The 16225-nt window shown below is 41.9% G+C and overlaps 1 protein-coding gene across 3 annotated transcripts in view; it reads left to right on the plus strand.

Annotated features, from left to right (window-relative positions):
- The window catches only part of camsap2a (calmodulin regulated spectrin-associated protein family, member 2a), a 46032-nt gene that overhangs the window by 19937 nt on the left and 9870 nt on the right, over positions 1 to 16225 (plus strand). For all 3 annotated transcript variants that reach the window (XM_026345712.1, XM_026345713.1, XM_026345714.1), the window contains exons 5-6: positions 10074 to 10215; positions 10924 to 11063. In XM_026345712.1, coding sequence (XP_026201497.1) covers positions 10074 to 10215; positions 10924 to 11063 — 282 coding nt within the window. The remainder of the gene's footprint in view (positions 1 to 10073; positions 10216 to 10923; positions 11064 to 16225) is intronic.

The following is a 16225-nucleotide window of genomic DNA, read 5'->3' on the forward strand; positions in this document are numbered from 1 at the left end:
CCTCTCCAGTATGATCTGATGTTCTTCAGTCCACACAATTGGGGTATGTGAAGGCACGCCCTTGTCTCTCCTCTTTAGATGTCCATCATTTGGATTTGTCCTGGTCTGTTTCTCTTTGTGACTGTCTGCTGTCCCTTTCAACAGATTGTAAAGTGGTCCTGCGATCCGAGAGAAATCTTTTATGTATTGCCTATAGTAACCCAATAGACCCATTACTGCTCTCAGTTGCCCCACCGTACTTGGTCTCTTGTCCTTTAATGCCTTCACAGCTAGGGTATCAGCTGGATCTATTTTGCTACCTTCCGCTGAGACAATCCTCCCTAGATAGCGAACCTTGCGCTTAAACACCTGGCATTTGCTTGGTTTCAGCTTTATCCCATACTTTCTTAGCTGCTGGAGTACACGCCTCACATGAGCCACATGATCCTCAAAGGACTGGCTGTAAACCAAAGTGTCATCCAGGTAAGGAACGCAGATGTTGTCCCGTAAATCCTCCAGACATTCCTCCATGCAGCGTTGAAATGCTGCAGGGGCGTTCATCAATCCAAATGGAATCCTGATCCATTCAAAGAGACCCCATGGAGTCACAAATGCAGTCAAGGGCCGGCTGGCTTCATCCATGAAACCCTGATGGTAGGCCTTGCCTTGGTCTAGCACCGAAAACCAACTATTGCCTCCAAGGCTGTCAAGGATGTCCTGTACTCGTGGGATTGGTTGTCGATCAGGATGTGTTTTCCGATTCAGTTCTCTGTAGTCTATACAAAGGCGGAGACTACCATCTTTTTTTCTCACACACACGACTGGCGCAGAGTAGGGTGACTTAGACGCTTGTATCCACCCCTGGGCAATGAGGTTGTGGAGATAGTCTTTTATCTCTTTGTAAAGTGGCTTTGGCACTGAGAGGTAAGTGCGTGCTACTGGCTCTATATCCTTCAGAGATATGCTCAGTTTCAGGGTTGGAATGTTCCCAATATCATTGTCGGACTTTGAAAATGATGCACTCTCTTCTCGCAGCATTTTTTGCACCTCCACCTTTTCTGGCTGGCTGAGATGGTTCAAGTCAACAGGTGGATCCCACACACTATCATCACGTTCCTCACTGCCTACCTCAATATCATTCACTGACGCTGTGGGAGGAGGAATGGGTTTCTCAAAGGCACTAGCTGGGTACACAGCTTGCACTTGGTTCAATGTGCCCACTACAGTCTTTCCAAACAGTGTGATATCATGATCAGTGGGGTTTTGGACATCAACTACCATGTAAGGAGGGGCTCCACCTCTCAGCGTCACCAGCGTCTCACAAAATTCAAGCCCTTCAGGCCATTGGGGGTTTACATCTGGCTCAAAGAGAAGTGTGACGTCTCTTTTTGGTGACTGGATGTTCACTTTACATTCAATCTGAACAGAGGTGTGTTTTGGGATGTTCACTTTTTCTTTTGCAGTGCGTGCTACATATTCGCATGATGTTCCAACACTCACAAGGTCAATGAAAGCAGGAACACTGTTGTTCTCTAAACTGGGAAAGGTAGCTCTGAGGATTGCATGTAACTGTTCTTTGCTTGTCTCATCTGAGTCTTCAACAGCCTTTTTGACTATCTGTTCAATGACATTATAGCCTATTATTGGTTGAGACAAGCTTCTGCCCTTCATAACTAGTATAGGGACAATAAGTTCCCCTGCAGCAGCACAATCTGCAGCTAGCCTAAAGGTAGTCTCTATCCAGCCCATATATGGCATGCTCTGTCCATTTGCAGCTGTTATTTTCAAGTCATCTGGTCCATCAACTAAGTCTGACACATCTCTCAATTTTTCATGGGGCAAATGTCTCTTTTTCCAGTTTTCACTCACTATGGATACTTGAGAACCAGTATCCCATAATGCCTGGGTCTTACTGCCTTGGATGTAACAATCAATGACACACTGTTTTCCCACTAAATCCACGAGCCGAGGCTGGCTGTTTCCTGTTGCAGTGTCTCTACTGTGTACTTTATTGCAGTTATCTGGCTTACACTGTTTTCTGTGCTCAGCCCAATGTGCCACTTGACAACTCTTTGTGCAGTAAGTACCCCTCTTACAAGATGAACACACCTTAATCTTTCGGCCTACTGGAATAAAACCACAATGCAGACACCTCTGTTGGGACTTCGTATTGCTCCTGGTTACTCCCTGTCCCGTGGGGGTAACCCTCTCTCGTTTAAATGATTCTCTGGTTTTGACACACCGACTCTGCACCCAGCAAGGAAATGCTCCCCACTACCACATCTGTAACAGTGGGTACAGTACTCAACATTATTTTGATAACAGCTGAAACATCTTCGCTGCCGTGCACGGTGTGAAGGATAGTGGTATTGTTGTCTGGCGAACCGTTGTTGGTACTGGGCCACATCACCCCTTACTCCTGGTCCTGGGGGAGGCCAAAGATTTTGCCATTGTTGCTGTTGGGACTGAGTGGTAGGGACGTACTCTCGAACTACTGGTGGGGGTGGATGTTGAGGTAGTACTGGAGGAGATTGTCGGATTGACTCTTTTATCTGAGCAACTTCAGCAGCAAGAGTTTTTAGCACAGCCATGTCTGAGCGCACCTCTCTCAGTTCATTCAGTACAGTTGGCTCTATCCTATTTGAAGTGTCTTTATTTGAGTCTTTCTTTCTTTTTTCAGCTGATTCATCACTCGCCTGACCTGAGTGCACAATAGCTGGCCGCTGTTGCGTCATTTGTCTCCGTTTGTTCTGCCTCTCCGCCTCATTTGCACATGCGATGTTTAGCTTTTCAAGGAGCAGTTCATCACAACATGTCTGCTGTTGTAAGTATGGGAGGAGGTCGCTCCTGATACTATCATTCTGCAAGCTTGTGAGAACGGTATGGAGGAACATGCTCTGCACCAGTATAGGGTCATATTTCAAGGCTGAGTCAGCTTCCTGTGAAGCAAAAAGAATTTTCTGTCTCAAGTCAAGGGCCCTAATCACAAAATTCTGTGGGCTTTCCTTGCTACTCTGTACTTCTGAGGTTAGCTGTTTGTACAATTCTGTTGCACCTTTTTCCTGATAGTGGAAGCGGAGAATACGCCTCAAGGTGGGTAAAGTCAAGTGTGGCTTTCCCTCAAGGTAACTGCGGAGTTGTAGACCTGGTGCTATGGCCCTGATCACAGCATCAACTATCTCTGGTTCAGGAAACCCTTTACTCATGCCTTGTTCAATTTGGTGGGCTAGACTTGAAAAACTAAGCTTCTCTTTTTGCCCTGGCTCACCAATCTGACCAGATATTTTGAATTCTCTGCTCCACTGAAATGGGAAACGTGTCTGCAGAGTCTGCTGCTGAGCTAGAACTTCAGCTTGTCTCGTGCTGCTACCACTAGTGTTAACTGACTCCTGAGCTGCACTAGGGTTTTCTTGAAGAGATAACTTCAATGCTAACTTCATTGCTTCTAGTTCTTTCATCAACCTTTCTTGCTCTGAAGGCACAACAGACTGTTTCTGTGCTACCCCAGGCCCTGCTTCATCTAATACTCTACTCTGAATAGATTCACGTGAGTCACTGATTTTATCCCTTAACATTAACAGCTCGGCCATGCCCCCATCTTCTAGATCTTCCACTTCATCCCTGTTCAAGTGTTTTACAATAACTGAAATGAGGAAGGAACGGCTCTTGCCAGTTAAATCTATCTGTATCAAACACTCGATGTCCAGAAAATTACAGATTTCAAGGAGAGTTTCTCTTGTTAACGTGTACAATGTTCCTATCACCTCAAGTTTGAAGTCCTCAAGTGTTGTTGAATCCATCCTGAAAGCTCCTGAACAATCCTCAATAGCTGCTGTTGTCACTTTAAGCACCTACTGATCTCTGCTTGTTGTAGCCAGCCGTCTGCAAGCCTGAGGTGGAAAGCCACGCCGTTTCTCGCTGAATTTCCACGTGCTAGTGCTGTACCTCAAACTGCCTTTGGTCGCTGAGAGCTGATGCCAGTTGTCACTGCTGCTCCTAGTCTACTGCACACTGCTAGTGGACCGTTGTGGACTGCTGACACACCGATGTACACTCTCAATGGACCGCTGCCAAACCAGGAACAGACCACTGCACACTGCTACCAGGCCGCCACGCGCTGCCGTTGACAAAAGGGGTTCGGGATGAATAGTGAGAGGGATGTCTGCCGTCTAGAAACTGTCCCTAATCACATTTCATCCCAGCGGTGCCTCCAAATGTTACACCCTGAAAAGGGAGAAAATCAGGAAAGATGACGCACACGGACTTCACTCTATGGCGTCTTTATCCAGAATCATTTTACAAAACATAACAAACATGGAAGCAAGCATTTTACACAATATGTCTATTGACATTACATTATACATCAGAATACATCTGTCTCAGTTCCTCAAATTCTGTCCCTTATACACAAAATCTGCATATGATCAATCCACTAACTCTCATTATGTCTTTTGTACAGTAGCAACCAAAAAAGAAATACACAGAATATCATGTGAATTCACATTTACATCATCCTGTTAAATTTCCCCTTATCCTGACAAATTTAGCTGCTAAATTACTTACTACAACATTTTCCTTAAACACTGTCAGTGTACATATAATAACCGTAACATAAATATGTTTTAATAAACACATACAACATTTACATTTCAACATTCCACCACGTGTAGAGCTAACGGCGCACATTGAGCTAACCATGCCTGTTGACACCGTCTACCACCTGGGTGCTAATACCTCCATTACGTTTGTAATAAGTTCCATTAACCCGAATATGCAATAAACTCAATTTCTTCTACTTTACTATACATGTAGACATTCTTTATGGCCTATCCATAACGTTTTACACCTACATTTATCACACATTATACATACAACACAGCGCATTTTCACTCGTTATTACCGAACGTACATTGTGCCACACTTGCTAGCTTACTAGCTACTTCCATCGTTGCATAAACAAACTATGTCATGCACACAGTTATTAGAACAGTTATTAACGTTATAAAACAAACTTAAATCAACATTTACTTACTTACTGGACATTTATACAAATCTTAGAAAGGTTTCAAATACCTGAAAAGGGAGAAAATCAGGAAAGATGACGCACACGGACTTCACTCTATGGCGTCTTTATCCAGAATGAAGGTACCGCGGCGATACTCCCTCTACTGGATACTCAGGTATAACTAATTAATTACAATGTGAACTCACCCAGCCGATTCAGCAAATTCCCTGCTTTATCACAGACTACACTGCTATTTTCTATATAAGGAATTGCATTTCTGTCTGGAACATTAACACTGTTTATAATACATATTTAACATATTTCAACTATTTTAAAAGAAGACAAACTCCACAAATAAACTCTGCATCCTGTACTCTATTCTCTCAATTCCAAACTTTAACAATACTGTCCTAAACTTCATCATCTGTTACTCTATAATTTCCATCTACTACATCTGCAGGTTTTCAGACCCATGAAAGTCGTGATCACGGCACGTGTGTTAGACAACCGGCATCGTTTTCAGTTCACTTTAATCATCAGCCATTTGCCCTTCTCTTTCTTGTACCTGCCTCAATTCCTCTGTTCTTTGAAATAACATTGCTCCTCGTTTGATCTCTTCTCAGCTCCTCCATACTTCGCTCAACTTAGCCCCCATCTCTGGGTCACTCCTTCTTTCGAAGCCTCCGCTCTGTCACAGGACATGTGATACAACACATTATGACAAAATTAATATTCTGGCTTTGCAGAGATGTTTAGAGAGTTTACCCAGGGCAAAGCTTTCAGTCGTGTCTCATCTGTTTTAGCCTACAGAGCATTGCACTTTGTGTGTCTGTCTGTGTGGCTATCATGTGCGCGCGTGTGTGTATTTCCCATCCCAGTCCCAGGGCTGTGCAGACTTCCACAGTGTTTGATGCTGATCTGACCAGTCAGTGTGCAGACGCAGCACCGCATGCCTTCGCCGTCCCCGCATATCCACACAAACCCAAACACACATTCAACTGGGGAAGCTGAATAAAAAAAAAAAGCGACATCACATCATCATTAGAGTTTTTATTTTGCTTTTGCTTGTTTAACAATAAAACTCCTTCTTAAACTCTTAAACGTTACCACAGACAGTTGTAGAGACTGATTCTCTGTTTGTGACAGAGTCTCTCTCATGCGGAGCCGCGCCTGCTCATGATGTGAACGAATGTTTACACAGCCACTTGTTTGGCCCCCCAAGCAAGAGCGAACTGGCCCTTCAATAACAGTGTGCCTAACCTCGGGCTGGCTCATGCAGATTGATGTGTGTGTGATTTTTTTTTTGTGAGTATGTGTTTGTGTCCTCGCAGTGACCGTCTCGTTCTCTCATGGCTGACATTGTTCCCATCTGAACCGCGATGAAAGTCACAGTCATTAGATGATATAGTTCTACGCTTTCAAATTAATTAGCGCTCGCCCGTCGCAGGCTGTGTCTGTCTGAAATTATAATCTATCTATGATGTCTCTCTCTCACTGTTTGAAGTGTATTTCATTTTATTGATGTTGTGGCTGCTCAAAAGAACAGCACTGCAGTGTGAATTACAGTAAATTACCCAACAGAAAACTCCAATAATGATTCACAACCAAACCCACAGTGGATAATCTTAAATGCACTCAGCATGCTGTTGTGTTAGGATAGTTTTTAACAACATTTCATTTTAGCCAGACACATTTGTAGCTGTATTTGGTTTTTAACTTAAAGGTCTTGCTGGCTCAAACAGGAGATGGTGCATAATAACCTCTTGCTGTGTTGGCGAAAACACTGACAGCACAGTCAGCGTCTTGACCATTTGAATTTAATAATGAGTTTGCTTTCATCTTTGCATCTTTTGTGTTTTAGTTTTAGAAAGAAAAAAAAATACATCAATTCTAATATTGCAATTATGTTTCAAATTTCTACTTGGATGTCATGAAGCCATGCTTTAATCCTCTCTCACTTTTCTGCCTCTGCAGGCTTATATACAGTGAACCTTTTGGAATTTCATGGTTTTCTCTATTAATTTGCCATAAAATCTGATCTGATCTTCATCTAAGTCAAGAGAATTAACAAATGTTATGTGCCAAAAGTAATAATCTTGTAATGATAGTGATGATCTTTCATGTCTTTATTTAGAACAACTATAAAAACCTCATAGTGCTAATGGAAAAAGTATGTGGAATTAATGTTTGTTGTGATCTTGGGGTCATTATGACTGGCTGCCCACTTCTTGTTGGAGTAGCTACAGTCTCAAAGTGTCTCCATTTGTAGATTGTTTGCCAAACTATAGACTGGTGAATTTCTAAAGTCTGTGTATATGTAAATAACAATTATTAATCATAGATCCTCTAAAAAGGCGAGGTATTACTTACATAAGCATCTTCTTGTGCAGCGCATACTCAAAAAGATGTGGTTTCTGTCAGTCGAAGTGCTCTAGTCCACACCCTCAAAATAATTTCCCTCCAGGTATGTTAATGCATGACTTTAATTAGCTTTTTTAGGGCATTATTCCAAAGGTTCACATACTTTATCTGCTAGCACTATGAGGTATTTATGGTGTTCTCAATAAAGACATAAGAGATCTGAATTATTTTTGGGTTATTACTTTAGGCACATTACATTTGTTAAAACTCTTGACTTAGATGAAGATCAGATCACATTTTATGACAAATGAATGCAGAAGACCATGAAATTCCAGAGGGTTCACATACTTTTAGTTGCCACTGTATATGTATAAAGCAAAGCCTTAGTCTCCAAATTGAGCCTGTGCTTCAAAATTCTTTTATTAGCACAAGCTGCACAGAGGCATGCAAATCGGAGTTTTATTTACAACAGTCAATAAAAACAGGGTAAGAAATATGTCAGGAATTTACGTAATTTGTGGAGGATGATGTTTACAAAACCTAAAAACGGGGCGAGACAAGAGAGACAGGAAAAGTTTCCTCCTCAAACTGAACTGCACTCATATGCAAAATACCATGCACAGTTTTTAGCTGATGTCTAGCAGCTCCATCTATGCTCGCTCTATCCCTCCATCACTCCCCACCTCTCCAGACCTTCCCCCCCCTTTCTGTCTTTTGCAGTATGACTGCAGTGTGAGTCACACAGGCAGCCTCTGTCTCACTCAAACACAGAGAAACACGTATCCTCCCAGAACAACAACAACAGTGTTTTTATTTCAGCTTACTGTAGTGCACCTAAGGCAAGAGGTTAGGTGAAGGGTAAGAGGGGAAACAGCAAAGGCAGCATCCAAACACAGAGGAGGGGAATAATCCTTTTAAGTTGCAAGAGCTGAGCTGCAGCTCAGGCGGACACGTCTGGTTTCAGAGGATGAACTTTGATGGGACAAGGGGAGTCACACGATGATTGGAGCTGGATACAGTGCATGTGTGTGTTTGTGTAAATACTCACAACTGCGTATGTGTGTATGTCATCTGTCAGAAGCTGATGGATGAGGGCCATATACCACTCTCCAGGGGTTTGATTGGTGGCCTTAACAGCTTTTAGAATTTGTCTGACGCTGCTTAACCCACAGTCTTAGACCATCACTTCAGATGCAGACAGCAACATAGATTCGATAAACATGATTTACAGTTTGGGCAGGGTCAGAAAAGATAAAAGCAGCAAACAACATATATTCAAATTTGCATAAGTCAGCACTGATTTTGAGTGGTCAGTGCATCGACCTACAAATGCACCATTTAATGTCACTAAATGTCAGTGCCTTATGACTCAGGGTTCTTCTACAAGTCAGGAATCTTATTTTGAAAGACATGCATCAGAATCACTTTTGCACAGGCCGCAACTGTCCAGGAATCAGTCTAGTTCTGTTTGACAAATGGCAAATTACGACAACATAACACGCATTACGCCGTGATATCAGTTTTTAAAATCAGCTCATTCACAAATAGATAAAAATGGCTAACTAACATGTTGTAGATTAGATTACATCAGGTGTTTTGTCTGATTGCATCACACTCAAATTACCATTCAGAGAGCTGTGACGTTAATCAAATCAGGAAAATCCAAGAAAGCTACCGTTGGTCTTTTCATCCTCTTGCAGCCTTGGATAGTTGTTTAGAGGGTTTCATTTCAAAGTCTCTGTATTTTCTCCTTTGCCTTTGAAGTTGAGGACTTGCCAGCCACTTTGAGTGGCACTTACATTTGGTTCTTTGATGCTTCGAGGTAGTGTGGGAATTATCTATTAACTGAGGCAAGCCTCTCCACTCTTGGAATGAGCTTACATTGTCAGGGGGTCGCTGTCAGTTTGGTTACATGTTTGCAGAGGAACTGTTATTTGTTTCTTTCAGCCATTGTAGCTTCTTATCTGATGCTTGTTTCTTTACTGGCAGTGAGATTAATTCCCTGAATGTGTTTGTGCCATTCAGTACCCCTTATTCCTATTTATTGTATCATTTTAGGATGTAATTTATACCAAGAGCAACTGTGAACTTGCAGCTAAAAGCAATTCTGAAAAGACAAAAGGCCTTAACATACCCACGTACCTATGTCACCTAAATCCTACACTAATATACACTGAAATCTTAACACCACAGTGCACTAAACACAATTTCATGGTTATTTGTGTTGTGTAGGCTGCTTTTCTTGTGCTCTTCATAACATACAGGTTCCTTCCCCTTTGGTCTCACCGATGTCATGTCTTTCCTTGTATTACTAATCGCATTACTAACTAATCTCACTAACTGCTATTTCTTTGTCGGTGTTGTTGTTGTGCTCCTGCAGTCTCCAACCAAGTGGTACATGAAGCTTGTGCCTGTAAGTCAACTAATCAATGCTACACTCTTTTACGTATGCTTTCATAGTGAGCATTTCTCGTTCCTCATCCTTCTTTCTTCTGTCTTGATTTCTAGTGTCGTGTGTGTATCATCCTCTGCCTCTACTATAACCTATACACAGCTTTTCTCTCTCCTTCCTTTTTTCTAATTAGCATGTGATTCTTTTTGCTGCATTCATTTGACTTCCTGCACTGCAAGAATATGAAAAGATATACAAGATATAAAGATGTGTAGACCCTGCAGATAATGCTTTCAAAACACTCTTATTTAAACTTTTTTATTTAATGTAACACAGGCCCGGTACAGGAAGGAGCAGACCTCAACCCAGTCAGTTCCCTGGATCCCCCCAGTGGACAACCTGCTAAAAGACAGCACAGACGGTTCAGCCCTGGGTGCCCTGCTGCACTTCTACTGCCCTCAGCTGCTGCCATTAGATGGTAAGGAATGGGCATGATAGGTGGGTGGGTGGATCGGCGTGTGTGGTAGTCATTCACTGTGCTGAAGGAAGAGCTCCGTGTGTGGCTGTAGGTCTCGCAAAAAAGTATTCAATGACGTAAACTATTGCTGGAATTTCCATCTTTCAATTATTAACTCAAACGTTTCTGATACTAATACTAAGAAGAAGAATATAATATGCTATTATATATAAATATAAGAAAAAAACATCTAGTGTGATTTTTCATAGACTCTACTTGGACTGTTTTTATTTTATTTCCTGCAAATGTAGTTTCATTGTCTTGGAACAGATTCGTGTTTTTCCATCCACTTCCTTTGAATGGTTGATTCATTAGAACAAAAATCAGTCACAAACAAACGATGTCCTGTAATCCCATCACCTTGTTGATGAAGTGAGGTGATAGCAGCTTCTTACACAGTAAAAGACAAAAGATCAATCTCTCAACATCGTTACTCTGTAAATGGATTTAAATACAGCTCCACCTACAGGTTGTCATGATTGGTCGTTCACGAGCCATCGTGCTTTAATATCTGCAATCTTCCTGCCTCACAGACATAAAACATTGTACTTACCATCAGCACATTAAAAATCACTGATGTGGCCATTGTAACCAGAACCACTTCAATCATCACATTCATACTGACGTCACTGTGATCCTGACACCCGATGGCTCCCTCCGCTCTTCTAGATGTGTGTCTGAAAGAGAACATGACACTAGCTGATCGGATGTACAACCTACAGCTCATTCAGGACTTCTGCAAAGACAACCTGAACAACTGCTGCCACTTCAGCCTGGAGGACATGCTCTACGCCTCCTCCACCATCAAGGTACTGCTCGAACCTGCTGCATGTTTCACTTACGAAGCGAGATGTTCACCCTTAAATTTGAAATCATTGAACTTTCACTGACTTCTGCATCAAACTATTTACATTTGTCTGGTTGCCAAAGTGATTGTGTTTTTATTATGTATTTTTATTATATACTGTTGTATTTTGAACTTATGTTAATTATAAGCTGATTTCTGATCATGTGAAATATGAAATATGCAAAATGTCATAAAACAGAAAACTCTGACTTGACATATGTTCAGTATTGTGATACTGAATCCTGCTTGGTTGCTGTCCAGAGGTTCTCTCTGTAAACCAAATCTCCACTGTGAAATTGATTTCACAGATATTCTGTAATAGTCGTTACAGAAACATCTCTCAGACTTCAAACTGTAGAACTGTTACTACAACTGTGCCTTTGTCACGTGCCAATCATGAAAATTACCTCTATAAACTGATACATTAATACTGATAATTTAACAAAACTCAATTAGAAAATCATATGGTGCTGGATCCAGTCAGAAAGGAGAAATGGGCAGCGTTGTTAAGTCCAGTGTGGTGAGTCACTCTGTGGAAAAAAACATTCAGTTTAAACTATGTCTTCATCAACCACAAGCCTGGAGAGCTGCACTCAGCCTGCTCCCCTAACATGTCTGGATGTGTTGTTTTCTCTCTGTCATCACATGCTCTTTTCTTGTCTTTCTTTATTCATTTCTCTTTAATTATTTTCCATTTCTCTCCTTCCTTGTTCTTCTTTCCTAATGTCCTTCTCCACCCTTCTGATCAACTTTATTTGCCACTTATTTTCTCCTTCGGGTTCATTGTTATTTTCTGTTGTATGTCTTCTTTTCTCCTGTCATACTTTGTGTCTTTCTGTTTCTCACTCGCTCACTCCATCTTTCAGTTGCTTTTACTTCTTACACCCATGCCACCCATCTGAAAACATGCGTACTTTTTCTTTCTTCCACAATAAAAAATAATCTATATAGCTCACTTGAGATCAGCAGCAGGTCTGTGAAAAATATCTAAAGGTGGTGACATTAAGTCAAAAAGCTTTACTGTTTTCAATGAGCAGGGGTGACACAATGTTGGGGTTCTGTCCTGCTCAAAATAGGAAATGAGTGTTGTGTCACAGAAATAACAGCATAAGGGGCTCTATATTTGTATGTTTATATGTGGCTATGCATGCACCCAGGCACAAAGATTGCTCCACCCTCTCTGCGTCCTTGAAGGATCCCCAATGCCTCAAAAACTGTTCATTGTAGTTGTGTTTTCTTGGTCAGTTGCTTTGTGCACATATATGTATTTTTGCTGCTGCAGTGAACTTGCCCTTTTCATCAAACACCCATAATGGTTACTGGAGTCTGGAGTTCCCACCACATCCCAAAACAGCCACGGTTACTATTCCATCACATCAAAAGCGCACTGGCTACAACTGGCTGGTCACAACTGGCTGTGTGTATTTGTTTGTTCTTTATGGTGTTTTGCGTGAGAGCGCTGTAAGTAGTAAAAAGTTGATGTGTCTGGGTGAGTCTGACTTTACCTGACTGTCAACTGTACTCTAACAGAGGACTGTTGAACACAGACGAGCACAGGTCACTCAGAGTGGACTCATCAGCTGAAGGCCTCAACTAGCAGACGCTTTTATCCAAAGTGACTTACAAGTGAGACAAGGGTACAGGGGTAGGCAGAAGTCTTACCTAAGAACCCTTACTGGAGGTAGGCCATGGCCGGAATTTGAACCCCAGTCTCCCGCATGGAGGGCAGTGATCTTACCACAACACTATCCAGATAAAATCCGCTTTTGAGGCACTTTACACTTAAAAACATGTTGTTTACAGTGCAGTCGTAGCTCTTTCTATCCTGCTGTGGAGAGATCAGTACACAGCCTAAATTAAATATGTCACTCAGCAGAGCTGCAGTGATTAAAGAGACTTTCTGGACTTAATATAAGACTGCTGTAATAGCAGTAGGAATCATCTTTTAATATAAAATTGGTTGCTCTGGTAATGCAAATAATATTTTGTGCTTTATAACTTTGGGACAGAACACGAGTGTCATGTCTAGAAACATCATCCATCTTGCATTCCAAGCAGCACTGAGTTTTCACGCATCAATTTAACACACAACATCAGAAAATAATAATTGACTCTCGTGAACCAGCCTGTAGCTGCGTTTTGCTGAGACTAATTTCACGAGGGATTTAAAAAATCCCAGCAGGGAGTTACTGCCTGAGAGCGGCGGTGCAGCCAGGACTGCATACAGAACCAGTTACATTCAGTAACCTTGACCCAGTTTCCAGGAAGTCACATCCTCAGTAGCTGTACGTTGTGGCCTGTCATACTAATGGAGACCTTATTATAGAGTCTGAGCCGAGACATTACAGAGGAGGGGAAGTGAGAGAGGTGTTGATGTGGGAGAAAATGGAAACAGGAGCGAGGAGATGAGGACGAGTGATAACAGAGTTTGAAATAGTTAGGGAGGAGACGGAGGCAGGAGAAGAGGTGAAGAGGGACAGCATCTCATCCCCAACCCCCAAAGCCACAGAACACACACAGTACATCACTTAAGGTCCTTCTCGCCTAATGGACACCAAGCTACTAAATCAAGTCAGCCCACTCCCATTTATTGGCTCCTCATTTAATTAATTCACAGCACATTTAAATTACCATCTGAGCTTTCGGGAAGGAGGAATGAAATTCACTAGCTTTGGGTTTTGTCAGCGTTTTCTCTTTACCAGGAGGTGTTTGAGCACACATGCTGAGGTTTCTCATCCTCACAGAAATTCACAAACGCCCTCATCAGCACGGCTCCCAGTTAATCATTTGTCTACATTCATGCTACTGGATTTGTTCCACTGTGTGGTAACATGTGACACGTCGTGTGCAGTTCCTTATTGATGCCGGTTCTCTTATAGTTGGTGTCTATTATTAATTGTTTAAACTGGTTTCTATGTTTAATTTAAAGATACTGGAGTACATTATGTATGACTGTGTGTAATTCAAAGGGAGCACTGCTTTAGAGTCAAGCTCAGCTTTGAGATCACCAGCACTTAAGTGTTTAAGTAATGATTGTTCTTTTTAGTGTCCTGTTACTCTTTAATCGGTTCATTGCTGGATTCCTTAACATGAGGCAGTGATGTCTCCTGTATGTGGTTTCCACCTCTTTTTGTTCTGTTTGTTTGTTTTTTAGCAGGCTACAGAGAGCAGTCTGATAAAGCTGGCAGTAAATCTAGAGAGTAGGGTTTCCAGTCTGTCCGTCTATCTGGCAGCAGGACCTAGATCCTTTAATCAAGCTCCTAGGCCAATGATTGTTGACATTAATGCCCAGTGTTTGCGTAGACCTTGTGTCTTGCTGCAGTGGATAACCTAATTTGTAGAGTTTGTATATTTGACCTGCTGTCTGCATGTAAGCCCAGGACATTGGCAGTGCATTAACATTTTACACCTACTTTCACATATGAATGTATGCACGTGCAACACATTCAGGATAGAAGAAGGGCCATTTGAGCCCATCCCTGCAGAGTGGATTAGCTCCCCACACCACCCTCCCTCCCTACAAGCTCTTTTCTGGTAATCGCCAATCAGGTTCCTGTTTTCATTCTGAGAATGGTACACTCTGACACACAAATCTCCAAACAGCCAGGTCTGGCAAAACTGCAGACCTGGCAACCCGTGTGGTAGTAAGATGCAGTGGTGGTGCAGGAGGGGTTGGTTGTTTAGGGGATATGTGTGTGAGTGTGACTGCTGACTGATCATATTAAGCGATAACACTCACACCTGGTTTGTCAGTAGTAGGCAGTTGGACAGATGGGAAGAGAGAAGTCAAGTTGGGCTGTTGCCACCAGAACAGACGATAGGAAATCTTCATCTCTCGTCCTGTTTTCTTTCTGAATCTGAAGCTTATGCTCTTGTCTTAACAAAGGAATGCTTCACATGCTGAAACCACCTACAGGTAACCAGCACTTTGGCATTTTGCTTGGTGTTTGTTAATAGTTTTCTGATGAAGATAGTTTACCCAAGAGATGCAAAAAGGACAAGTGTAACTCGAAACATAGATTGAAAAATGTGGTGGAAGACATCTACATCTACTTGACGATCCACTGTTCACTTTGCATGGAAAGATGAAAATTAGATTTCTTTTCTGCTGTAGTTAAATTATTTTGGTAGCCATGTTCCCTGCTGCTTCTCACACCTACTGCAGATTCTGTCATAGCAAGCACGCCTCTTCCTCAGGCTTTTGCAGCTCTGCAAACTGGCACGTGTAAAAACCAAGGTAAAATTCTGCAGCGGCACCCAAGGGAGACCAGTGTGGCAAGCGTTAATTGCCTCTGTTCATCATGTTGTGACTATAGTCTGCAGTCTAAAGGATTATTGTATGAACTGTGTGTGTTCCTTGTACAGTGAAATGTTGCTGATGAAGTGAATCAGGGAGCCACACACCGTTGTCTTTGTCTGGAGACCACAGAGTGAGGGCAGGGACAGGGCGTGTTTCCTCAAGGTCATTCCTGCGTCACTGCACTAATTCTATGTATCCACATTGTATGCGTGCGGGTGCATGTTCACTGCAAAAACGGCTCAGTTTGGCCTAATTAATTATACAATATGTGGATACAAATACATAGAGATAATAATACAATACAACTGGTTTTTGATTGAAAAAGCTGGTGCATTCTGCTGTTTTCTGTGAAGGAATCTATATAAATACATCTTTATGAAAAAAACAACGCTACATGGGAAAAAACTCCAATAATGTCCCCTCCAATGGTTAAACTGGGATTAATTAACAAATACTAAAAATGACACTGAAGTCCTTTAAAATGTTGGCTAACAGGGCAACATAATGTAATCAGCAGTCATGCTGGTTGGATGTTTCTTCGTCTGCACATTTGTGGAAAGTTTACTGGGCAAAATTTCTTTGTAATTGGTTGTTGCATATTTTTGTTTTCAAGCAATTTGACCGCCCACTGTATCTTAAACTGGTTCTGGCGTGGACATGACTTTGCACAGCAAAATCCCTCCAATATTTCTTACCGATCCAGTTCAGTTTGTTCTGGTGGACTGCATGCTGGTGATTGAGAGCAGAAAAAAATAGCTGACCTATATTTTATAAATTAGGTTAATACCTTAAATACTCTTCTCTACTACCACAGGTACTATTAA

Source organism: Anabas testudineus, chromosome 4, assembly GCF_900324465.2.
Source record: "Anabas testudineus chromosome 4, fAnaTes1.2, whole genome shotgun sequence".
Classification (NCBI taxonomy): domain Eukaryota; kingdom Metazoa; phylum Chordata; class Actinopteri; order Anabantiformes; family Anabantidae; genus Anabas; species Anabas testudineus.